The sequence below is a fragment of the Mustela nivalis genome, assembly GCF_964662115.1.
Source record: "Mustela nivalis genome assembly, chromosome: 9".
Classification (NCBI taxonomy): Eukaryota; Metazoa; Chordata; class Mammalia; order Carnivora; family Mustelidae; genus Mustela; species Mustela nivalis.
In genome coordinates this window covers 90,670,126-90,696,367 of record NC_139028.1, presented here as the reverse complement: position 1 = coordinate 90,696,367, position 26,242 = coordinate 90,670,126, and the positions used below count along the sequence as shown (strand labels likewise).

General features: G+C 47.5%; 1 protein-coding gene and 1 long non-coding RNA gene across 16 annotated transcripts in view; one reads left to right on the top strand and one right to left on the bottom strand.

Moving 5' to 3' along the window:
* The window catches only part of LOC309873391, a 107,058-nt gene extending 86,948 nt beyond the window's left edge, over positions 1–20,110 (bottom strand). For all 12 annotated transcript variants that reach the window (XR_014316321.1, XR_014316322.1, XR_014316323.1 and 9 more), the window contains exon 1: positions 19,991–20,110. This is a non-coding gene — a long non-coding RNA (uncharacterized lncRNA). The remainder of the gene's footprint in view (positions 1–19,990) is intronic.
* A 301-nt stretch (positions 20,111–20,411) lies between these two features.
* Positions 20,412–26,242, top strand: part of WT1 (WT1 transcription factor) — a 48,533-nt gene continuing 42,702 nt past the window's right edge. For all 4 annotated transcript variants that reach the window (XM_082748926.1, XM_082748925.1, XM_082748924.1 and 1 more), the window contains exon 1: positions 20,412–21,136. In XM_082748926.1, coding sequence (XP_082605052.1) covers positions 20,692–21,136 — 445 coding nt within the window. In that variant the 5' untranslated portion in view covers positions 20,412–20,691. The remainder of the gene's footprint in view (positions 21,137–26,242) is intronic.

Genomic DNA, 26,242 nt, shown 5'->3' with positions numbered 1-26,242 from the left:
GTAGACAGTAGGTCCCCAAAGGACTTTTATTTTTATTTTTTATTTTTTTCCAAAGGACTTTTAAACCTCAGGTAAATTCTGTAGACAATAACAATAGCAGTCGTTATCCCCATTGTTAAAATCGGAGCACTTCCTGGCCATGCATGAGTTTTCATGCTTTGATACCTTAGTCACTTATTCTTCATGATTTTGGAGGTAGATAGTATTATCCTCAAGATAAAGAAATTGAAGCCTGGGGATGTATGTAATTTGCTCGAGGAGACACAGCAACTATGGGGCGGAACCAACTTTTGGAGCCCAAATCTAGAAGACTTATTAAGAAATATCCACATAATGAGGGCACCTGGGTGGCTCAGTGGGTTAAGCCTCTGCCTTTGGCTCAGGTCATGATCTCAGGGTTCTGGGATCGAGCCTCACATCCGGCTCTCTGCTCAGCAGGGAGCCTGCTTCCCCCTCTCTCTCTGCCTGCCTCTCTGCCTACTTGTGGTCTCTGTCTGTCAAATAAATAAAAATAAAAAATCTTTAAGAAATGTCCACATAACGAATATTTATACATACAGCGGTGCCGACGGGGTCACACTGGTGTGTAAGGTGTTGCACAGACCCCGCAGGATGCAAAGTGAGCTACATCCAGTCACTGGCTGATTGGGAAGCGCTGCCTGGACTGCTGGGTTGAGAGAAACACTGTGGGTCCTAGCGGGAAACTGAGAGATCAAAGATGTCTGTCCTGGGACAGGTCCCAGGGGAGTGGGGAGTGCATTTTTTCCCTAATGCAGGTGTAGAGATGATCACAAATTTAGTTGTCTGAAAAATACAAGTTTATTATCTTATGAGCATCAAAAGTTCCCAGTGGGTCTTATTGGACTAAAACCAAAGTACTGGCAGGGCTGCCTTCCTTTCTGTCAGCTCTAGGGGAGGACCCATTCCTCACCTTTTCCAGCCTCCGGAGGCTGCCCTCCTTCCTTGGCTTGTGCCCCAACCAGGAGTAGTGTTGCTCACTCTGCTTTGGTCCTTCTATCTCCTTCTAGGACTTGGACCCTCCTGCCTCCTTCTTTCACGATATTCCAGGATGATCTCCCATCTTAAGAGCCTTGACTTACACACATCTGCACAGTCTCTTTTGCCATAGGAGGTATTGTGTCCACAGGTTCCAGGGATTAGGATGTGGACATTTCGGCGATGCCATTCATTATTCTGCCTTCCACAGGGACCTGAGTCTTACTTGCTTTTCGATCTTTCAAGTCTGCCACATGATAGGTATGCAAACGTTGGATGAGTGAATAAATGAAAGCATTGATTAAAAAAAAAAAAAAAAAACCCAGAATAATAGAGTATCTGTCTCAAGAATGTAAGGAAATGCTACCATTTTTAACATGGAAATCTGGGTGGGGGAGAGAGGGAGAAGATCATTTTCCTAATCTTAATTCCCACAGTTTGGGCAATGTGAAAGTTAATGCTAGTGCCTGAGGTTACTATTAAGCAGTACTGAATGAATTTTTGGTTTGCCAGTTGCTTTTATCCATCTGGGCTGCTATCACTAATTCCCCCAGTTCTGGAGGCTGGGGGTATAAGATCCAGATGCCAACATGGTCAGATTCTGGGAGAGCCCTCTTCCTCCTTGAAATTGTCCAACTTCCCATAGTATCTTCATAGGGAGCTAGCTAAGGGTGTCTTCTCATAACTAATCTCTGCCATTTTAACCTGATGACCTCCCAAAGGCCCCATCACCTAATACCATCACACTGGGGATCAAGATTTTTGACATGTGAATTTGGGGGAGGGGAACACAAACATTTACTCCATAACATCAGTCTTTTCTGGACACCACCATTTTCTAAATGCAGCAGAAGACAGAGATCTGATAAGAACAAAACTATGTAGAATCCTCTTTCTTCTACAAAAGATGGTGGGAAGGAGGAATGAGTTGTTAGCTCAGCCTCAGCCTCTGTGGGGAGAAAGCCTCTCCTCTCCCAGCTGTAGCAGTTGTGTTTGGAGAGACTCTACAAACCCCATACAAATTCTGGTCTTTCAGGAGTTCCCACTCTGCTCAGAATTTAGCTCAAGACCCTTAGTAGGATTTACAAGGTCGCACCTACTCTGACTCTTGCCTACTCTCCAGCCTTGCCTTCACTCTCCACTCTCCAGCCATGCCTCCAAAGTCAACTCTTTCTGCCTCAGGACCTTTGGACACTCCATCTCCCCAACTTTGGATTACTCCTGTTATCTTCTCTTGCCCAAATAGTTCCTGCTTGGGCTTGGCCTAAAATCTTACCCTGAAAGTCATTTTCTTTAACCTGGAAATCTAAATCCATGGTCTTTCCCCATGCAGGTCATAAAAAAAGTGGCACAGAGTCAGGAACTCGGGGCCTGGACTCACCCTGCTTGATTCTATATTCTGAGCCCACTGCTCATTAGCTGTATGGCCTTGAGCAAAACAGAGAGAACATCACGCCTTTATTTCTTCATCTTTAAAAAGGGGCTAATAATAGCATCTATTGCTGAGATTGGTATGAGGATTAAATGAGATAATCCATGTAGAGAGCTTGGAAGAGTCCCTGTACTATTAGCATAAGCTAGTATTCTCCTTTCTAGCATTTATCCAAATTGTAATTACAAAATTATTTTTATTATTTTTTGTTTAACATCTGTTTGTCTACATGCTGTAGGTCATAGGGCGGCAAGGCAGTGTCTTCCTTGCTCTCCACTGTACTTGCAGTGCCTAGCCTGCTGCCGGCCATGGCACAGGCTCTCCATAGACATTTCTGGAAAGAATGGATGAACATATTACTTATTCTTGGGTTGGGCCCCCTAACGGAGTGTCACCTTGTCAGAAAGTAGTTGCAGTTATTAAAGAACATTGCACATTTTTGATGGTCAGATCCTGGGCTGATGAACAGCCTTAAGTTCTATGTGACATTGACCATCTCTTCCTTTCTGGGGCTCGTTCTCACACAGGGCCTTGTGATGCTCATTGCCAGGCAGATTTATGAAACATCTCAACAGACGCTTACATTCCATATGTTACAATTTACACATTCCTGCTGGGGTCAAGGTGGGGAAAGGCATGCGTGCTAATAGCTGCATTTCTCTCATGAACTTTCACATAAACCCTCTTCCCGGCTCCTTTTACTGATACGTTATAATATACTTTTATAAACATTTTTTTCAAGGTCATGAATGAATGCTTCCTAATTTCCCTTTTTAGAGGATTCCAAGTCTAGAAAGGGCAACTAGAGGTTTCTCAGCCTAGCCCCTTCCCAAGGCCAGAACTCTATCTGAACTATTCTAGCAGATCTCCAAAGAAGCAGGACAATAACATTTTTCAGTGAGTCGCATAAGCTCTCATTGTTCTTCCCTTGGTTTCAAAGATACTATGGCTACATGTGTTAATTTTGGTTTAAATATTTTATGTATTTATTTGAGAGAGAGACAGATTTTTATTTATTTATTATTATTATTAGTTATTATTTATTTATTTATTTTAGAGAGCGAAAGACAACACCCAACCGGGGGGAGGGGAGAAGCAGAGGGAGATGGAGAAGCAGGCCCCTCAGACAAAAGTGGGGCTCGATCCTAGCACTCCGGGATCATGACCTGAGCTGAAGGCAGATGCTTAGCCGACTGAACCACCCAGGCCCTCCATACGTGTTAATTGTGTAATATTACTCTAATTACACTTGAGGTCCTAGAAAAAGTGCCCTTCTGCCAGAAAACATCCAACAAAATTGCTGAATCTGAATGGCCAGTGTTAAGCCTGTTCGTCCGTCACGTCAGTGGAAACCTCCCACGGAGAGTTCGCTGCTTGGCAAGAAGCTAGGCCAACACCAGGCTTCCTGTGCCTTCGTTTGCTTTCTGACCTGAATTGTCAGTCAAGCTCTATCTTTGTTCCCTTTGTCAAAACACTATTGTTCTTTCTCCTCCCTGTGGCATTTTCATTTCTATTGTTAAAAAAAGCAGAAATCAGTACAGCCTTGGGTTGATGGAAGCAGGTCTTATTGACTGGGCAGCCTAGTTGGTGGCCAAGAGCCAGCCTCTACCTTTGTGCTCAGCAGACCATGGAAAGCATCTCAGGCCAACCAACTTTGGCTCCATCAGAATACAACCCACGAAAGAATTTCTGTCACCCATTGTTCTGTGCTGGGGCAATAGCTTTTTGGATGTTGGTTTCCACAACAAGGTCATCTCCCAGGTATGATATCTTCATGTAAAATATTAAGCTGATTAAAAATAAAGTGTGTCATTTTTCTAAGAGAAATGTCTGTTAAGTCTGCATTTCAGAGTCCCTGGACCCAAGTTGTTGAAAAGACAGAGACTGTTTAGTGCTAACCTAGGTTGATCTTATTCAACAGCAATTTCATGTGAGGATAGGATAACACATTTTTAGATGCTGAATAGAAATACTATAATTTTGGATACTCTCACTATCATGACTTCTTTCTCCCCACGATTTTTAAAAGTTTTTATTTATTTATTTCACACACAGAGAGAGAGAGAAGAAGTAGACAGGCAGAGAGAGAGGGGGCAGCAGGCTTCCCACTGAGCAGAGAGCCCAATGCAGAGCCCAAGCTTAGGACCCTAAGATCATGACCTGAGCCAAAGGCAGAGGCTTAACCCACTGAGCCACCCAGGTACCCCTCACTATTTTAAACAGATTTTAAAATTCAGTACCTCTATTAGTTTGGGCTCTAAATGTTCCTTAAGGGAGAAAAATGGATAGGTAATTTATTTTTCTGTCATTCCAGAATAGTTGTTGGAACTATTTAATTAATAGATCAATTCTTTTTTTTTTAAGATTTTATTTATTTATTTGACAGAGAGAGAGAGATCACAAGCAGGCAGGCAGAGAGAGAAGAGGAAGCAGGCTCTCTGCTCAGCAGAGAGCCTGATGTGGGGCTCGATCCCAGGACCCTGAGATCATGACCTGAGCTGAAGGCAGAGGCTCAGCCCTCTGAGCCACCCAGGTGCCCTTAGAACAATTCATTTTAACAAGGCTTATTGGGAATCAAACTGGGCAGTTCAGGGGACTCCTGAAGATCCTGCAAACTTCCAAGAAAGGAAAGCTAATTCATATATGGGCTCAGAAATTGGAATGGCTCTTTATTTCTGAAAAGTAATGCTGGAAACTAAAAGGCAAAGAACAATGTCTTCAAAATTCCAAGAGAAAATGATTTCCAATCTATAGCTGTATAGCCAGCTAAAGATCAATCAAGCGAAGGTTAGGATAAAGGCATTTTCAGACACACAAGCCCTGTCCAAGTCCATCTCCACCTTTCTTCACCCTGCTCTGGGCTACCCGAGGCTGACCTATATGGATTGCCCCAATGGGCTCCCTTGCCTTCCACGTCTGGTAGGATGTTCCCAATGGGAACATACTGGCAGAGTTTGGAGGGAGTCTTTCATTTTCCACCTGTGGGACTTAAGGCAAATGGCAAGCTCTCTATGCCTCATATGTACAACGAGGATATTTATATGACTTTTCTCTGAGAGTTTCTGTAAGGATAAAATGAAATAATCTAAGAAAATATGTATCGCAGTGTCAGTCATTCAACAAACACTCCATAAAAGTGGCGATTGTTACTTTTATCCTCGTGCCATGGTTAGCCTGCCAAGACCTGCCCACTCTTCAAAGAAGCCAAATGACCCAAATGGCAGGAATGCCACCGTCATAAGCCTCAGAGCTTCACTTGTGAAGAGAGAGAGACGTAAGCAGAAGTTGCTCTTGTGGGAAGAAGTACAAGTGCGAAAAGCTCCGCTCAGTAGACATCAGGAACGTTTGTGTGCAGGCACGAGTGAGCATCTATACATACGTATGAACTTTGGGTTTATAAAGACACATTTTCTTCTTCCTGTGACCATCAGAAATGGCCTAGCTCCAAGATCTTTTGAGAGCCACCTTGTCGAAAACCTGAGTGGACCTTTCAATAGAGCTTCCTCCTGCTTTATCTAGATGCAAGACTGTGTGCTTGTCCATTCCATCTGTCCTCTCTATTCGATCCTGGCATGTGAAAATTCAGGTTTGAAGAGAGGCAGAGAGAGGTAGAGAGAGGGGGGATCATTTAGAAGGAGGAAACATCGCCTTGGGATGCCTCGAAATAGCAAATCCTTTCTGTAACTCCCCCACGGTGTGTTGTCACTGTTATTCACTGTATTTAACAACAAAAAAAATTAATTTCAGGGACATAGCTATTGTAGGAAGGAGGCTATGCCAGAATTCGGTACAAACAGGAAGGGGGTGGGTCGGACTTCGGTTGACAGTGTGTGGTAGAAACAGATTCCGTGGCAAAAGTCATTTAATTTTACTTTGGCTTACGGATCTTGTCAAAATTGGGCTGGACAGTTATAGACCGTTAAGTCGGATTCTGAGAATAAGCTATGCCAAGGACTGCCGCGGAAGTGGATCCCCAACGTCCACTCACTTCACTTCCTTCCAGGTTTCTGATGCCTCACTGTACACAGAGATGGCTTCAGCTCTGGCTGCCTGTGGTTCTCCACGGTCAACAGCTCAAACCTCATAGCATTGATTCCCTCATCTCAGAAATGGTGATCATAACCGTTCATTAAGGCAGTTGTTATGAGCAGTAGAGAGCACGTATGAGAGAGCCCAGCCATTCAGTAAATGATGGCTAATAACAGTAACAACAACAACAATAATAATGATAATAGCTATTATTGTGAAAAGAAGGAGAAGGAGGCAAGGAGGAGGAAAGCCAATTCTAATTACAGAAAGGAGCTACCCCACAGGGTCACCTGGGTAGCATAAGAGTGATTTTATAGTACATTTTGAGAAATCATATTTAACGTTCTCTTCAATAAGCTTGCTCATCTTCCTGATGGAGTTGTTCTTTGTTTCTAAGCTTCAGCATTTTCTTCTGTTTTTAAGTACACAATATTTTAGGTCTGACGTCAAAAAGTGCATCGTCTGTTTTTATCTTTCTCAGCCTCATCCACATCCTTGGTTACTGTTGCCGGGTATCCCGGGGTCACCCAAAGTACTTTTGTTCTAGAGCTCTTTCAAAGGAAGCCAAGGGAGCAGTTTAGAAAACTTCTCTTGTTTGTAGACAAAAATATATTAAGACGACCAAGGGAGTGAGGACTCTCTGGGATCATTATTTTTAATGCCTTACTGGACATGTTCGAAATGCTTTTCAGATCCGCGGGGAGTCAAATTAGGAGAAAATCTTTGTTTTATTTGTTTTACATCTTGGAACTTGATCTTTGGTAAATGTCTGCGAAGTTTGCACATTGTGTAACACTCCCCCCGCCTAACCAATACTGTCAGGATTTCATCAGTGTTAAACAGGCAGCGAAAACACAGGGAGGAGAGGCTTAACGGTTTCTTTGTGGCTTTCTGGTTATCTTCCTTTGACTATGCTACTAAATGTGGCTCTGAAAGGCTCCTTGTGCTTTGGGTTTGATCCGCACTCACTGTAGCTCAGTTCCAAACCAGAAGAGCTCCCCCTTGGGGTATCCCTGTTGCTAAACCTTTGGGAGGCATCATTGACTAATTGAAGCAAAAAAGTGCTGTCGGTGGTGTGCCAGGCATCTCTGTCGATTGGGTCCTCCGTAAGCTATAATAATGCTTTTCTATTTTTAACAATGTTGAGGTTAGCTAATTATTGACAAGCCCACCAGAGGCCCTCTCTCTAAAACTTAATGAAGTGGCCTTTAGTCTTCCTGATTACCGTAGGGAAGAACTGACAGATTCTCAGAGCTGGTGTAAGGGAGCGTGGTTATAAGGCTACATCTTCTAACAGAAGTTCCATGTCCTGCTTCACCTGTGACCAAATCCTGGCATAGCCAGACAGAGCACATTGAGAGCAAGGACCATGTGTCTCCTGTTCAGTTGCTGGGCCTGTGATATGTACTCAGAAAGTGTAAATGAGTGAATGCAGTTACAGAAAGATGGATCTCACCTCCCATAGGCTGGGCCTTAGCGGGAGCTCTGCCACGAACTAGCCAGGTAATTTTGGTCAAGTCGTATAACATTTTATCTGAAAAATGAGGGGTAGAGCTAGATGATTTTTGAAGTGCCTTACAGCTGTACCCTGCTGCAAACTGCCATTTCAACCCGGAGAAAAATTATCTTACATAACCTGGGTGAACTGAACGATATCTAAGAAGGTACCCTATGGGGTTAGGAAAGGAAGTGATGAAGAATTTCTTAGAAAAGCATATTTGGTTTTCTCTTGCCCCCCACCATAAATTAAAGCATACACAACATTTATTTGAAAGTGAAGAAGGGAAGCTGTCTCAAATATTCTTGTCTTCTGAATATAGTCCTGTTGATGAAATTTAGGGGAGAACTAGAGTCTCTTCAGGGGTTCTCCAAGCATGTGACCCATCTGAGATGAGCAGGTGAATTTTTCTCCTTTTTATATCTGGTTTTCAAACACAGAGATGATCAAGGAGTGGCATTCATCTTAGATCTATTTGTGATGGACATAATTAGAATTGTGTTTGGTGAATGCAATTCCCTTAAAGAATTAGGACAAAATTGACCTAACAGATGTGCATGCTTATCCAATAATAACATTGATACACTGTGTTTATTTGGAGCACAACTAAATTGTTCCTGCTGACTTCAAGGTCCCAGTGCAAAATCCTGGATTCAGATCCTGTGGATTTATCACACCCACTGGAGGACATTGGCTTTGCAAACCTCTGAACGGATTATCCCTTTCCATTAGAGTGGGCTCATCCTTTCCAAAAGATAACATCTTGTTTCTCTGGCCTGAATTTCCCTGACTTCTTTCAAAACACAATTTGTGAAAACAATGTGTGAGAACACATGACAATGGGAAGTGCTCAGTGGGATTTCTGCAATAAATATGTCAGGTATATAACTAACTGATGCTATTTATTTGGTCCTTCAGAAGAAAATATCGGGATACAATAAATCACAACCATTTTTCATCATCTCAGATTTCTCCAGTAACACATGTATGTTGGCAGGCCTTAGCGGATCATGCTAATTTATTTGTAAATCATCAAAGGAAAGAATAAAACATATGTTTCCAGGCAAGTGAATGGGCTGGAAAACCAAATTGGGCAACAGCAATATTTTCCTACGCCAGAAGTAAACACGTCGACATGGTGAGGGGGGTTTTGTCCCACTTCTGGCTGAACTTTGGGGGGTGAGATGGCTAATATCGAGGGACCCAGCTTTGTAGTCCTTTCTCACAAAGCATTCCATGATTCGAGAAAAGGACGATCTGCAGCTTGACACGGCGAACTAGGTCAGAATAATATTTCTTAATGGTGATTCCTACAATGTTCTATTAATTACAGCAGTGGTTCAGAATTTTCTGTGCCTTGATAGGTTGTATATTTAAGTAGGCACTCATTTTTTAAAATTTAATGTGATATAAAACCGAGTCCAAGGAATCCCTACTATGTAAGTGGTGAAAAATGATGTAGGGGAGTGGAAGAAAATATCCATCTATCCATATATATACAACCCAAGCTGGTATTCAAAGATGATCTTTGTGAACATAAAAACGTATGCTGCTTTTGATTTGTGTGGTTTAAAACACAATAAGACAAAACAAAAAACACTAGCAATGTTTAGGGATCTTGGAGCATAATATCAGAGCAGCCACTCTTTGCCCTAAATTCACTTGTATTCTCTGGCTTTCTCTCTTATTGTTTCACAGATTCTCCTCCTTTGTAGCTCAGTTAGTTTACCCACAATTTCCCTTTGTGGACGGCATCCCTACAGTATGCTTGCCTCTTCTCACCTGCCTATTTCTGTTCCTACCATTTCTCGAGCCTGGGGAGAGGCATCTTCTGGTTCCACTGGGGTGCGGTGGGCGAGGTGGGACCTCTCCTCCAGGAAGCTTCTTTTTACCCCAGCTAGAAATGATGATCTCTTCTAGTGACAATACCCTAAGGCAGGGTTTCTTAACCTCAGCATTGTTGAGATTTTAGGCAGGATCATTTTTTGCTGTGGGAGGACTGCCCTGTGAATTAAAGAAAGTTTAGCAGCATCCCTGGCCTGTTTGCACTAGATGTTAGTAGCATCTACTTTCCTACCCCAACCAAGCTGTGACAATCACAAATGTCTCTAACCATAACCAGATGCTCTGTCCAGAGGTGTAGGAAATCATCTCAGTTAAGAACTACTACTACCAGGGTGCCTGGGTGGCTCAGTGGGTTAAGCCGTTGCCTTGGGTTCATGTCATGATCTCAGGGTCCTGGGATCGAGTCCCGCATCAGGCTCTCTGCTCAGCAGGGAGCCTGCTTCCCTCTCACTCTCTCTGCCTGCCTCTCTGCCTACTTGTTATCTCTGCCTGTCAAATAAATAAAAAAAAAATCTTAAAAAAAAAAAAGAAGAAGAAGAACTACTACTACCCTAGGGCTCTTCCCAAATCACATCACAAATTCTGGAGAACAAGGGTCGTGTCCCTAGCAGTGTTTTGGTTCATATTCAAAGTTATTTGATGATTAATGAATAAAATATTTTTAAAAGTTATCAGTAGGCAGTTTCTGAAAATTAACACATTAGGTTAATTTGAATCAGGTCAGACTCCCAGAGAACTTTATTTATTTTTTTTAAGATTTTATTTATTTATTTGACAGACAAGGATTAGAAGTAGGCAGAGAGGCAGGCAGAGAGAGGAGGAAGCAGGCTCCCCACTGAGCAGAGACCCTGGGATCATGACTGGAGCCAAGCGGAAGGAAGAGGCTTTAACCCACTGAGCCACCCAGGCGCCCCTTCCAGAGAACTTTAAAAAGTGATTATATTACTGCCTCTTTCCGTTTAGAAAAAGTTTGGGTTTTAAAAATTTGTTTGTTTTGGTTTTTGGTTTTGTTGTTTGCTTGTTTATTTTTTAGAAAAATAACTATATTTTTAATACTACACCATTGGGTTGAAATGAGAAGTCACCAGAGAATATCTCTGCATCTTTTGAAACTTTATTGTTGAAGTCACTAACCATTTCTCATGATCCTTAGAGGAAGGCTTGTGAGCTGAGTTTCTGTTGGAGCTTAGTGCTAGAAAAGTCTGTCTCTTCTCAGAAAAAATGGGTTTCTTCTCTATTTTATAATGAGAGATATAAAACTAGTTTTATTTTCCCTTTTTGACTTGGCTGTCAGGAAGCTCAGAACTAAATTTTATGCTCAATTACAGTAATTATCCTCATCCTTTGATTTCTTTTTTTAAAAATGATTTTATTTATTTATTTTTCGGGAGAGGGAGAGGGATATATAGATATCAAGCCAGGGGCCTGGGGAGTGGGGGATAAGGACAGAGGGAGAGAAAGAGGGAGAAGCAGATTCCCTGCTGAGCAGGGAGCCCAACAAAGGCTCAATCCCAGGACCCTGAGATCATGACTTGAGCTAAAGGCAGACGCTTAACTGACTGAGACACCCAGGCACCCCCTCATCCTTTGATTTCTAATATTAATCCAATCTTTTCTTCTTGCTAGCCACAATTAACTCTTGTCTTTCACTTTTGTTCTAATGGCTTTCTTGAACCTGTCTTTTTTATAAAATAAAATTTTAAGCAAGTGGAACCCTTACTCTTTACCATCAATTCTAAAATACTTTGGGAAGTAAAAGGAGAGCAATTAATAATTAAGCTGGGACAACAACTTAAACTGCGACTGTGCTGGGCGTGATGAAAACGTGGTGTCACTCTAGAAATAAATAATAAATATAACAGATAGCAACAGTTATTCCATTCTTAGGTTGGGGATAATTAAAGATAAACATATGCCCTAAATAGAGAATCAAAGTTATGTGCTTTTTATTTATTGTATGTCACATCTGTTTATTAGAGTTTGATATTTATTACCTCTTGGGAAATTTTGTAATTAGTCTCTGTATCAGTAGAGAAAAAAAAAATCATGTGCTTTCTTAAATGTTATTTAATTTCTACTAAAGGGGAGAAGGAGATCCTTTAGAAATGGAACAGTGATCACAATAGAAGTTTCATTTGTTTGTGATTTATGGAGACTCGGGATAAAGGCACTATTGACCAGTATCAGATTTCTAATGAGTCTATCTTGTTTTTCCTGAGCCACTTCTCATAAACTTTTGTAATATCTTGAGCAGCCAGCTGATACTATGTTCAAGCCTGTTTACAGAGCTATTAATAAATGCTGTGTGGCAACTCCAGGAAGAGAGTCCAACTGTTTTTTTTTTTTTTTCCTCTCCATTGGCTGAAAAGTTTTCTGCTTATTTTAAAAAATATGAGATTACTAAAGTCCTTGATATATGCTGGTTATTCTGCAAAGAAACTTGGTGAAAATAAGTGAGATTCTAACTTACAACCTAATGGACTGATAGTCAAAAAGAAAAGTCATTGTCAATGCCTTGATTACAAAGTCTTTCCTATAAGAAGGAGTAAGATATCAATGCGGCACAGGTGAATTTAGAAGATGTGGATTTTGTTTGTGTGTGTGCTCAGAATCATGCTGGAATCCAGGTTCTTGGTGGCTGCTCAGTTTTTTGATATTCTGATTTTTTCTCAGTTTTTTTATATTTTGATTTGATATTTTAATATTCTCTGATTAGACAAATTGAAAACTTAGTAACTACCATTTTTAGATTTCTGACTACATGCCAGGTACCATGTAAGCACTTTACATGTGTTGTGCTAATCTGTTCTCAAAACAGCTCTGTGAGATGAAAGTATCCTTAGCTCCCATTTTTACAGTTATGAAACTTGAGGCTCAGAAAAAATAAGGAAGTCACCCAAAGTCATACAGAAAATAAGAAGGAAAGGAGGACTCAAACCCCAGACATCTGATCCCTAAGCCCTGCCCTTTAAACTATTTCATCCTGCCATGGTAAAAAACAAACAAACAAATAAACCAAAAATACAAGTGTGAAAAGGTAAAGCTCAGCTCTGGGAGCATGACCAGAGAAGGGTTAACAAGAAAAGTAGCAGCCACAATTAGGTAGCAAGCACTCTACTCCAGGCATGTTAAGAAAGAGTTTACACACATCTCATGTCGTTCTCACGACAGCCCCATGAGAAAGGTATTATGCCCATTTTACAAAGTAAGAAACATGCAGAAGAAAGCGATGCATGTACCCCAACACTCCTTGCAACATTTATTTCCCTGGTTAGTTCCCACGTTACAGACAGTCCTGATGGCTTATATCCTTATTATCATTCTCCTTTTACAGATAAGGGTATTGAAAAATCAAGAGCTTAAGTTATTTCCCCAAGGTCATGGTCATTGTCAGAAACAAGATTTGAACCCAGCTACTTTTATACCTAGCCCAGGATTCTTTATTCTACACTAGGTTACATACCTGAAATGTGGTTGTAAGGAAAAATGCCATCCTAAGCCTTTCGAGCTGACATTCATCTATAGTCTTCTGTACTGCAAGGCAAGAATCTAAGCTTGACTTTCAAGCAGGAGCTACATATTTTCTGTTTCAGATCTGGGTATAGGACACGATTTCAATTCACTTCAAAGCTATAACAAACCCAGCTTAAGGTTAGAGTTGTTGGCAAAGGGCTTCTCTTCTTGCCCTTCTCCCTGATCCAACAACAGTGAAGATTTTCCTAACTCACATCATTAAGTCTACAACTTATCAATTAATTGGAAACAAAGAATAACAGAATCTATAAGAATATAGATAATAGTGACCATTTATTGAGTGCTCCTGTTGGGCTAGAAAATGGTACATGCCCTTCCTCATCTCATTCTCTCAACTTCATAATGTGCTGCTATTTTTATCAAGAGGAAAAAAATGGAGTGTTTTGGAGGTTAAGTAACTTTCACACCACTCAGCTGGTGGTGGCGATTTTATTTTATTTTTTTAAGATTTTATTTCTATGTCAGAGAAAGAGAGAGAGAGAAAGCACAAGCAGGGGGAGCAGCAGGCAGAGCGAGAAGCAGGTTCCCCGCTGAGCAAGGAGCCCAATATGTGACTGGATCCCAGGACTCTGGGATCATGAGCAAAGCTGAAGGCAGCCGCTTAACCAACAGAGCCACTCAGGTGTCCCTGCTGGTGGCGATTTTAATCCACCTCTCTCTAAACCGCTAGTCTCCTGATTCCATAAAGTCCAGTTCCCTCTAGGTAGAGATCTGTCCAGACCAAGTGTTCCAAATCCTTCAAACCCTTCCTGCCACACAGCACTAAAGTGAGATACTTACAAACACATTAAGACAGGGCAGTGCATGTATATTTGTTCCCATCCCCGTCATACCTTTATTCCTCTAGTCTAGGAATCTCTTTGTTTCTTTGTAGCAGTTACCCCTAGCTGAAAGTATCCAACTTGTTTGCTTGTAATTTGTCTGTCATTCCAGCTGGAATGCAAGCTCCGTGAGAGCAGGGTGGAGCTTGTCCTCCTGTGGCTGGATTTCAGTCCCTGCCACAACACTTGGCACAAAGAAATTGCCTGATAAATGGTTACCCCAATGGTGAATGAACCCACCAACCCCCAAAGCTGACGATGTCCCTGATGAAGAAAAGAGAGATTCCCTTTCTCTGGTAAACTCCTTGATTAAAGAGAGAGAGAGAGAGAGAGAGAGAGAGAGATGAGAGAGAGGGAGAGAGAAAGAGAGAGAGAAGAAAAAAAAAAGGCTTTGGAACAGTCATTTCTAAAAGGCAAAGAATGCTTTGGTTTGCCAAGGTTTACAGAGAGCTGTGATTATGAGTTTTGAGAGCCCTTGCTCCTTAAACATTTTGTCTGATTTTTTGTCTTGGTCAACCTCTGCTAGGAATTCTGGCAACTCCCCTTCCTCACTCCCCCACCCCTCTTCTCCCTGTCCACCTCCAGTGAATTCACATCCTTCTGCGGACCAGCTGCATATCCGGGTTCGCAGACGGAGGCCCAGGTGGCTCTCCACTAATGGCTCATCCGTTATCTGTGTGAAGAGCCAGTGCCTTTTCTGACTAGATTTTTGTTTTTGAATCTAAATTGATCTTTTTTTAGAGGAAAAAAGGTTTTCTACAGAAAGCAGTGTCTTGCTCTCCATTCATTTCTTCTTTCCTTATTTCTTTACTTCTCATCAAATATATCTTGCATACTTTTCTTCAAAAAAATTGTCTACTGCATTTTGAGAATGGTCTTCTGCCATGCTTTCTGAGCCACCAAATTGCTACCCTTCCTGCACAGCCGTTGCCCCCATATTCTTAACCCAACGTTTGGATATTTTTACAACCCATATTCAGTATGAAAGATAATACTGATAACTTGTTTTATATGAACATTTATACACCAGGACCCCTGTGAGGCACTGACTTCATTGGGATACTTTATGGCTTAATACATCTGAATGATTTATATCTCGTTTTGTCTAAGCATTTATGCTAATAAATTTAACAGATTTCCCCAGCACTGCCTGGTCCTTCGTTTTCTTCAGAGGGTCAAAGTGAGAGGAAAATAAAGCCGTGTGTTACTAAAGAAAGAAGGAAGAATTTGGCCTAACCGATTTAGAACACAAATAAAATTGTAACACAAATAAAATCCCTGATTACAGTTACGCTGGAGCAACAGTGAAAAAGAAGTTCCTAGATCCAGATAGATTTCCGTAATTAAGCTGTTTCTCAAACGCAGAATAGCATAATGACAGAATATTTAGCAAGCTAATTTACTAAGGAATATTTTGGTCCCATATAATTAAATCCAACCCTTAAGAAAAAAGAAAAATACTGACAACTGTTAAACTGAGTGCAGTCAGGAGAGGGAAAGGGATAAGATAAAATCCAGTCTATAAAATATAGTCCATTATCTTTTATAGGTTAAAAAAAAACACAAAGAATACTTGGAAAGAATCTTCTGAGATGGAAAGATTTTAAGATTGTGTGGGGATTTTTTTTTTTTTTTACAGGTGCAGAATATAAGTTGGATTTTTTTCTTTTCTTTCCTTTTTTTCCCCCATTTTTTCCCCTGTTGTTTGCAAAGTTGAATCCGGGGTCAGGAGTTCTAATTGTAACCTCAGACTGGAATTCCAGATGGTGCGCTTAGGACTGGGAGCAACTCTCAGTTCATCAATTTCATGGGCCTACGTATCTGCTCTGGCCACAGCCCGGCCTCCATCCCCACTGTGGCATTAATGCAGAACAAATTGAGACATATCCTCTATATAATTAGTTCCAGAATTTAAAAAGATTTACGGTATAATAATAGAGGCAGCGCTGCGGAATCCTTTCAACGGGGACTCTCTTGGAGCTTGGGGACCAACTCGCGGTGGCATCAGAATAGACGGGTAACTCTGGCCGTTCCAGGAACTGCAAGCTGGGGGAGAGGGGAAAATTTTGCAGCGCCTAGGCGGCGGCGCTCGCCGGTCCTGAACCCCCAAACTGGGTCAGAGAACGGAGTTTGTACTGAAGACGAAAAGTTGTTCAAAAAAAAAAAAATCGAGTTACTTTTCAAATGAGCAGAGAAAGCCAGGGTGGGGGGGACAAAGGCGAGGGGTACTCTCTAACAAAAGTCCCTCGCTTACTTTTTTTTTTTTTTTTTTTTAAATTTAAAGAAATGAAGCTGGGGTTTCTACTGCCAGCACGGGGCTGGAAACCTGCTAAGCGCCTACGGAGATGCCGGGGGTAAGCAGATCCCCAAGAGTTGGAGTGGGCAGGGAGGGGAGGAGTAGCGGTTGGGCTGCTAGTCCTGCGCGTGGAGCTCGGGGCTTTAGCCCCTGCCCGAGGTGCTAATGGAGCGCCAGTTCCTCCTGGGCGGCTGGTGGTGCAGCCACTCCTCTTCTGCGTCTCCGGCCCCAGCCCTTGACAGATCGCAGTGCTTTGAGTGTTTATTCAGTTGTCGGCGGCCGCGGGGTGACGCCCGGAGCGCAGCCTGGGAGTACGAGCCGCTCCCTGGGGCCGCGGCTGCAGGGCCGGCTCGGCTCTTGGTCAGACGCAGTTGACAGCCCCGGGGTCAAAGGGGCGGAGGGGGGCGGGGGTTAGAGGTCCTCAGGACCCTCTACCACTCAGCGTTGATTTTTGATCTCCCAATAATTAAGCACCTTCCAGGCCAGGATGACTTTTGCCAATGTATCCGAGCCACAAGGGTTTTCAGTGTCCCTCTCTCCCCCCCCTTCTTTACGACCCATTCCATCAGCTCTACAGAGGCAGAAAGGGAGGCGGATAAAGGCCTGACTGAGCTAGACGTCGAGAGATCTGGGTTCCACCTCGGCTTGGGCACTATTTTGCCCTGGATCCTTAGGAATAGTGACAACGATTGTAACGTTTATCGAATGCGTGAAACCAACACTATTCTCTGGTCTAATCCCCACGACTCCACGACGTGGACGTTAGTATTGCACTACCCCATCTCATCAATAAGGAAGCTGAGGCTCAGAGAGCCTATGGAAGTACTCTAGGGTTACACAGCTGTTACCCGGCGGACCTGAGATTCTGTTCTCTGCCTAACAATTCCATCCTCTTAACCACCGCGCTCTACAGCTGCCTTTCCTCTCTCTGCCTGGGCCTCAGTTTCCTTCTCTGCAGACGGGGAGTTGTATTTCCATTCCTACCAAATGGTGATTCAGACACAATCCTCTGTGCCTTAAGTCTCAGTGCTGACGGGAGCGGAAAGGTGGATCAGAGAAGGGAGCGGCCAGGTCTACGCCGCGCTCATTTCCCTGGGCCTCGAGCTACGGAGGTGCGGGAGAGCGCCCACCTGCCGAGGCGGGCAGAGTTCCTCCCGGCCAGATACTCTGTCCCTCCGCCAGGCGGGCTGAGGGGGCGCCGAGGCCAGCTTAGTGGGAGCATCTGCTCTTATAACCGCCGAGCTCCCGCAGAATAGATTATTCAAGGGGAAAAGGGGGACCTCAGTGTGCCAGTTTCCCAGCGTTGGGCCTGGGGGCTCCTGGGCTTCCGGGGATGGGGATGGGTGGGGTCGTTCGGAGACCTCCTCTCCCGCGAGGCCCTCCGACTTCGAGCGGCGGCGGACGCGCAGCACTTACTTCCCGGCCCCGCGGGTTGCAGGGAACTCCTCCCACCGTTTCGGACTACCGTGCCGGAGCCAGGAGGCAAGCCAGGATTGAAGCGGGGATCACACTACTGCTCTACCTCCCTCTGGGCTTCTCAGGCAACAAATGGCGGAGGGAAGGAAAGTCCTGAATTTTCTCGGCCCCCCTTTCTTCTCACTCCACCCCCCCCCCCCCCGAACAAAAACTTTTTTAAAAACGCAAAATTAAGCACTTCTGCCCTATCTGGGATTCAAAACCACAAAAGCTCACGTTCAAGTCACCCCCTCCAAGACCCCCAAAACTTTGCAGAAGAGTATAAAAAAGAAACAATCTCGACCTTTTCGTTGGCAAATAAAAATCCCTGACTTTTTGTAAAGGTCTCTCCTTCCCTCGTGGCGCTTGAGTGAATCCTAGTTAAGAAAAACTCCTTCGACGTCGAAATAAAAGTGGTGGGTGTGAGACGGGTCTGCGGAGTTCTAGGGGCAGCTTGGCCTGAGAAGTTTCGTCTCCCGGGGCCTTTCTGCACCAGAGGGACCACAGGCGCATGACCTCTGCCCAGCTCTCCAGCCCCGCTGCAGGTTTCCAGACTGCACTTGCGGGAGCGTAGTGGTCAGCTCACAGAGTGTCGGGGGAGAAGGAGCTGGCCTCCAGAACCTTTTCAGTTCTTTAAAGATAAAACTTCTGAGTGGAGACAAGCACAGTCATGCACCAAAGTAGCGCAGAGAGGGGCAGGACCTCTAGGTGGCCGGGGGAACCAGCGGGTAGCGAGCGTTCCCGACCTTTGCCCTCACCGTCTCCTGCGCCTTTAGGACGAGCGACCCCAAGAGGAGGGAATTTTGTTTGGCGTGTAGCCTCTGAGCCTCGGGTTCGCAGCCAGAACTCAGGTCCACTTCATTTACTCAGCGCAAGTCCAAGTTAACTAAAACCAAAGCGCAAGAAAATGAAGAGCATGCCACGGCTTTTAAAACGTTCCGTTTCTTTGTAAAACTGCAACTACCATGGTTGTCGCTTCGCAAGGGCTTGGTGGAGAGGTGCGCGCCCTTCCACGGCCAGCCTGGAGTGAGAGGCCTGGCGGCCACCGGCTGCTGCCCGCCCGCGCTCCTGGCGGTTCCAGGCTGCGCCGTCGCTGCTGCCTCCTGGGCGTTCCCACGAGCCCCGAAACGCACTCCAACTCGGATTCCCAGCGCTTCTCCTTGCCTAGGATCCGCATCCCCTTAAATGCTGACTACTGTGGAAGAGGCAAAAACCGAAACAAAACCTCAAACACCCTCCCTGAGGCGCGCGGGGCTCCCACAGAGTAACTAAGTGAAGAGAGGAGTCTGATGTGGCGAAGTTCAGCACTCGGAACTCCCTATGGTGAGAACACTGCCCTGGACCGTGGGCCACTAAGGGCTTTCCCTCCTGGTCCTCCTAACTGGTTTGCGTCCGCTCATCAGTCACTGCTTATCCAGAATGGTATCCTCCACCGTGAGCGGAGGCCGAGGGCGGTGGGATTGGCTGCAGGAGACAACCTCTCCCCGGGGGACTTGGACTTGGAATCCTCCCCACCTCTCAGCCTCCATACTGGGCTCCAGGATTCTCCGGTCAGAATGCTTGCAAGCTCTGGGTGTTCCCCTAAAGGCTTTCCCGGCTTCACCGAATTAGAGTTAAATACCCCTCACTAGGAAAGGAGATTAAGTGCCGCTGACACCAGTTTTTAGGCAGGCGACAACTGCCCTCGTCTGGGCACAAACCTCATCCAGTAACCAACTACCAGACGATCGAAATATGCCTTTTATCACAGCTGAAGCACCCCCCCCCCAGGTCACCCACGTTCACCTTGCGCGTGGCCTCTGAAACCCATAAAGTGTCACCCCCACTCCAGTGAACCTGAGAGTACGGCCACCACTCCTGCCCGGCGGCACAAGAAGCAGGAGCTGGACTTTCGGGCTCTGAGTAAAGGAATTGGCCTCTCTGAAGCTCTGGAAAGTTTTCAGTGCTTTCCTGAAGTTCCCGCCCTCGCGGGGCTCACCTGCCCCTCCCTTGAACCCGCCCTCTGAGATTAACACCCCCCCTCCCCCGTCACCCTCACCAACACACACACACTCAGTGATGCAGTGGGGACATTCGCTGCTCACCTGGAGAGACTCGCCAGTGCCCCGAGGCGCCCACACTTGCGAAGGCCGAGAAGGGGAGGTGGGGGGAGGGCTGAGTCCCGTAGGCCGGCTGAGAGCGCGTGGCGGGTAGGAGAGGAGGGTGTCTCCCAGAGGTACGCTTTCTCCAGGCCCGCCCCCCACCCCCACGGCGAGGGCGCCCCCACCGTGCAGTGCGCGCTGCCTGGCCCGGCTTAGGCAGCGGTGTGAATGGAGAGGCCAAGGCTCCTGGCTCCTCCTCCTCCCCCGCCGCCAGCCCCTCTTATTTGAGCTTTGGGAAGCTGGGGGCAGCCAGGCAGCTGGGGTAAGGAGTTCAAGGCAGCGCCCACACCCGGGGGTTCTCCGCAACCCGGCCGTCTGTGCGCTCCCCCCTTCCCACCGGCCCTCCCACTCATTCACTCACCCACCCACCCAGAGCCGGGACCGCAGCCCAGGAGCCGGGGCCCCGCCGCCTCCTTGCCGCGATCCTGGACTTCCTCCTGCCGCAGGAGCCAGCTTCCACGTGTGCCCCAGAGCAGGCATCTTCACAGTCGCTCCGCTCAGGGTCTGGGTGCCTTCAGCACCCCGAGCAGCCGGGGCTCCGGGACCCAGGAGGCCTCTGGGCCAAGTTAGGTGCGGCCGAGTACAGCGCTGAGCGTCTGCAAGGCCGAAGGAGCCGCGGGGCATCCGGGGCTGAGCCGCAGCAAATGGGCTCTGATGTTCGGGACCTGAATGCGCTGCTGCCGGCGGTACCCTCGCTGGGTGGCGGCGGTGGCTGCGCCCTGCCCGTGAGCGGCGCCGCGCAGTGGGCGCCGGTGCTGGATTTTGCACCCCCGGGCGCCTCGGCTTACGGTTCGCTGGGCGGTCCTGCGCCGCCGCCGGCCCCACCGCCACCCCCGCCGCCGCCGCCGCCTCACTCCTTCATCAAACAGGAGCCGAGCTGGGGCGGCGCGGAGCCGCACGAGGAGCAGTGCTTGAGCGCCTTCACCGTGCATTTCTCCGGCCAGTTCACCGGCACAGCTGGAGCCTGTCGCTACGGTCCCTTCGGTCCTCCTCCGCCCAGCCAGGCGTCCTCCGGTCAGGCCAGGATGTTCCCCAACGCGCCCTACCTGCCCAGCTGCCTCGAGAGCCAGCCCGCTATCCGCAACCAGGGTAAGCGGGCCGGGGGAGCGCCCTCTACACGCGGGGTGGCGCCGGGGCTGTCGCCGCGTTCTAGCATTCCCCTGTCCTATCCCTTCCCTGACCCCGGCTCTTAACCGGCTGCCCCTCACCCCCACCCCAGACCGCGAGGGTAGCGGAAGCAGCGGCTTGGGGAGAGGAGGCCAGGGAGAGGGAGTACGTGCCGGCTGAGGCCCCTGACATCCTGCAGAGCCAGGAGCCGGACTGGTTCGCATGAGCCGGGAGGTCATCTGGGGCCCCTCGGACCCCAGGAGATTCCAGGACTGCTAGTCTCCGTGGGAGTCGGATGGGGGAACCGGTGCAGTGTCTGGCTCTGTCTCAGAAAGGTGCTCTGTGGCTCAAGGCACCACGGGACTGTTATTAGGCACTGGACCTTTGTAGCTTTCACACTGTGGGACCAGCACCGGGTGAGCAGCCCGTGTTCCTACCCCGCGCGGAAATGTCAGGAGCCGCTCCAGCCTTCACGGCGATGGCACGCATTAGACCTCCTATATAAGTATCACGGAACAAGGAACGAGTACATGGACGGGCTAGCAGCTAAACCGTGGCTTTCCTGAAACCATGTCCGTGTTCGCGTCTGGTAGTATAAAAGCGGATGTCTCCTGGGTTCAAGCTCAGGCGGCGTCCGTGAGAGCTCCAGGGCTGGAAGAGAACTCTGTTTATCCTGTTCCAAGCTGTGTGGGACCGGGTCCTCCGAGAGGCGGTGGAAAGAGGCCCAAGCATGGGCCTTTCTTTCAGCGCGCCTTGGTGCCTTTTTGTCGTTAAACTCGGAGCTCAGCTGATTTTTGCAAGACAGAGGGGTCAGAACAGGACCGGTTTATTTGCCGACTTCAGTGTACATCGAGGGACTCAGCCAGTAGCGTCCCCATCCCGCCCTGGCTCCCGCACACCTACTTAACGTTTCTCAGGAACTAGCGCAGAGCCAATCAGGCTGAGCCCTTGTAGTTTGTTTTCCAATTTGATACTAATTGGACTTCTGTGCTCTTTGAGAGTTCATTCCTTATTTTAGGAAATGTCTTACAAACGCCATGGCGGATGATTTTGCTGGAGCAAAATTTCCCGCGGACCTAGGGGACTAGGATGTTTCTGGGATGCGTGGGCCGGGAGAACAGAGCATGTACAGTTTTCGGGTGGTGCCACGGCTCCCCAAGCGCAGAAGGGCTCAGGGCTTCTGGTCCATGGTCAGTGCCAACACCTTCTAAATGAGTATCTTCAGGTGGTCCCTAGCTAAACCCAGCCTGCAGCACCTGGCTCACCAGAAGCCCCAGTGAAATCGAAACCACTCTCTCCTCTTCCTTTAGGGAACTCGAGCTCTGCGGTATGTGGAGGAACCTCAAGCAGCACACCCCCCCACCCCCGGGGAGGGGGGCTCCATTCTGGGTGTTTGCTACACGGAAGTTAGTGTTTTCCACTCAAGGGATGTTGGAATAACTCAGTGTCGATTCAGAGGCTTGTGTTCTCTGAGTGTCACCTCTGATTAGCAGGCTGTTGTTACCTTTTATAAATCTCCAGTTCTCAGTTTCCCCATCTGTAAGAGGAGAGCTGAGGTGAGCAACTTGGGTGTTGGCCCCCGCCTGAAGTTCTATGCCACTGGAGCAGAAGCCCAACTTTCCCCTGGCTTGGGGCTCTACATTCCAAAGGCAGCAGACCATCTAAAATTGGCTGAACCAGAAACAGCAAGACAGGCAGGCAGGTGTGTGACGTGAGTGAATCTGAGTGTGGATGTGTGCTCTTTGGAGGCCCGGAAACGCCATTTGGTCTGTTTCTGAGGCTTCAAAATACTACTGTGCTGTTAGCATTTATTTGAGTCCATCTAGGTTCTGGGGGGATTTTTGGAATCTGGGCTCTCTCACTTTGTTTGGGTCTCTTCTATAGGGAGTTCTGGTGCCTAGGATCCCATCAGTTCAGCATGGGGTTGGTTGCCAAAGAGATAAAAGGCTTGGGAGTTGGGGACCAGGGATAGCAGGTGAAGGAGTTCTCATCCCCATCCTGGGGAAAAGCCCAGCGGAAAGCCAGCTCCAGACACAGTGCCACAACCTGTAAGGCAGTTCTCTTCTGTGGGTTTACTTTTTTCTTGCACTGAAAATGTAAGTGGGTCATGCTCGCCTGGCTGTTGGGATTATTGGGCAGCTGGGGGTTGGGGTGATGTGTCAGGAGCTGCTCCAGCTTCAGTCCTAGCCTTGGCAACCCCAAGGCCTGGAGATTTCTGGATTAATTCTCTTGACTTCTGGGATTCCTGTGGCTCCCCCAGGAATGCAATCTAGCAGGAGGCTTGTGTTGGGGGAAGCAAGAGCATCAGCTCCTTCCCCAGAGTATGGGAATGGCCATCAACAGACTCCAGTCCAAGCTCCAGCGGAGAGAAATCAAGACTCTGAATCCCTGTCCCTAGGCAAAGCAGCCTAACCTTGGCCCACAGGAGAGGACAGTTGGCACCACCAGGCATCATGCCACCCCCTCCCTTTTCCATTTCTTAAACAGGATAGGTGGTGTCCTAAACTTCCAAACATTAATTCAGCAAACATTTATTGAGAATCTACTCTGTACAAGGCACTGGCGATGAAGCATTAAGGCAGTGTGCATGTTTGCATATTGGAGTGCATGGAGTCTGACATTGGAGGACTCCCTTATTTCTTGATGAGAAAATCTAGGCTCTAAGAGATTAGGTGTGTAACAGGTCGCTCTGAGGCACAGCTGGGACTCACACGCAGACCATACTAGGCTATTTCTACCTCCTTTTCCAGGGATCTTGGTCCTTCTGTTGAGATGGATTTCCTTCTCCCTGTTGGAGGGGCACTGAACCAACAGCAGTCTGTGTGTGAGGTTTGTTTAGATGGTTTGTCAGGGCAGAATTGGGGTGAGGACTTGGGTAGTCCCAGACTTAATGAATTGAAGGAGGGGGGAAAGCCCCCCAAAACCCCAAACGATTGCTTGTCGGTCAGCCTCTGATTCCCTCAGCTGGAGGGGGGTCAGAATCCGTGCAGGAGGTGGCCTTGGTATCACCAGGTCACCCTAGAATCAAGTGTAGAGACCAGCTGTACCCAAGGGCGAAGGGTGCCCCCCTTTGGGTCACGTTGGAGAGGGTATTTCGTTAGGGGACAGATTTGTCCTTATTCTGCCGCGGCAATGGAGTCATCATTTTCAGCCTTCCGCCCCTCTCCCTGACAGCCTGCTGTCCACTTTACCGTCGAGCTCTTGGGAAGCCAGGCCGGGCCAGGCTGTTCCCGGGTTCCTCCGCTGCCGCGCGCGGGGGAGGGAGGCGCAGAGCGTGTCTCGCCTCTCCGCGCGGTCAAGGTTGCACTCCCTTCCCCGGCAGAGACTAACCGTGGGAAAAGCGCTACCTTGGACGCTTAGGCCCTCTCCCTTGAAGGCCTGTATAAAAAGTCTTTGAACACGCTGCCCCTTTTTGCCCGCAACAGTTCCTCCCTAGGCCCTCGCCCCCGCGCTCTCCGCCCCTGGCCCAGCGAGAGGTCCCAGGACAGCGTGATCTAATCAGTTCCGGGTCCGATAAGTTTCTAATTAAAAGAGCCCTCTGTCCCCTCCGCAGGCGCTTTCAACACGGGGGTCGTGAGGGAGGGGTTGGAGGCTGGCCCCTACCCCGCCTCCCCACACCCGGTCTGGGTGACCTGTCTGGGAGGGGCCCTTGGGAGCCTTGCGGGGCGCGGAGGCAACGGGGCGGGTTGGGGAGCTGCAGCCCGCAACCCTACAGTTGCAGAGCCCGCCTCCAAGGACAGCACGTGCTCCAGGCCACTGCCTACCCATCTGCCTAGGAATGGAGAAGGGTTCGTCTAGAGACAATTTCTTTGTGGTTTCTGTTTCTTCTATTTAAAAAAAAAAAAATGCGTCTTTTCAAAATTCAGCTTTCTCTCTGCAGAATTGGGTACTGAGAGCCACATTTCGTTTGTAAGCTGACAGGTAGGCCTCAAAGAGGGCCGTGCCTTCTCTCCCAGAAGGAAGCCCAGCTCACCCAGGCCTGATAGCTAATGGGACAGGGGTGGGGGGGGGGTGATCTTTGCCTACTTAGCGGGCGAGAGATGTAGGACTTTGGGGTCATGCAAGTTACAAAAGTTGGTGGTTTCTTAATTGTCAGCCTGTGGTCCCAAGCAGTGCGTGAGATTTTGCCTGCCTGGTACGATCTGGTTATTAGGACCTGCCTTGACCCTGTCTCCCACTCAGACACACCGCACTGCCCAGAGTGGGCAGGAGAAGCTCCGGTTTTGTTTTTGTTTGGGGGGTATGTTTCAATGATGGGGTAGTGGCCTTCTAGTTCTGTCCACCCTCAGTCTTCACAAACACCTGTTGCAGACCGTCTGTCATGCCTGGGGCAAAAGTGTGGGTGTTTGGCCCATCCCACTCCCAAAAATTGAGTGGAGCTTCGAGATCCAGCGCAATGGCTGGGAGGGGTTTGGGAGAATGTGCGGGGGATGGATCCGCACCCGCCCTCCTGTAAGCCTAAGTGAGCAACAGGGCGGATCTCATTTGCCCCTGGGCCTGGACCTCAGGCCAGAGACTCTGGGGCCTGCGCATAGAAGGAGAGAATCCCACCATTCCGTTCAGGGCCCTGGGACTGACTTGTATCATAGTTGGAGGATGCTTTCCCGCCAGCGGTGGCAACAGTTTTCCAGAAGCTGTCTCAAGCAATTTAATAATAACCACAAAAGGAGACCAGATTTTTCTTTTTTTTTTTTTAATAAAGATTTTATTTGTTTATTTATTTATTTGACAGAGAGGGGGAGAGAGAGAACACAAGCAAGGGGAGGGACAGAGAGAGAGGGAGAAGCTGACTTCCTGCTGAGCAAGGAGCCCGACCCAGGGCTCAATCCCAGGACCCTGGGATCATCACTGAGTCGAATGCAGCCATTTAAGGACTGAGCCACCCAGTGGCCCCGTGAGACCACGTTTTTCAATCAAGACACCACATTCTGTTACTCAGCCTTTAGAGAATTGGGGAAGAAGTCGATGTTGCCCTTGGTTGCACTGTAGGGAAACTGGGGGACCCGTGCGCTGCCGGGGAGGGAAAGGGAGCTACAGTGTCAGGTACACTCTAAAACAGGCAGCTTCCTCTTCTGGGGCGCGAGGAAC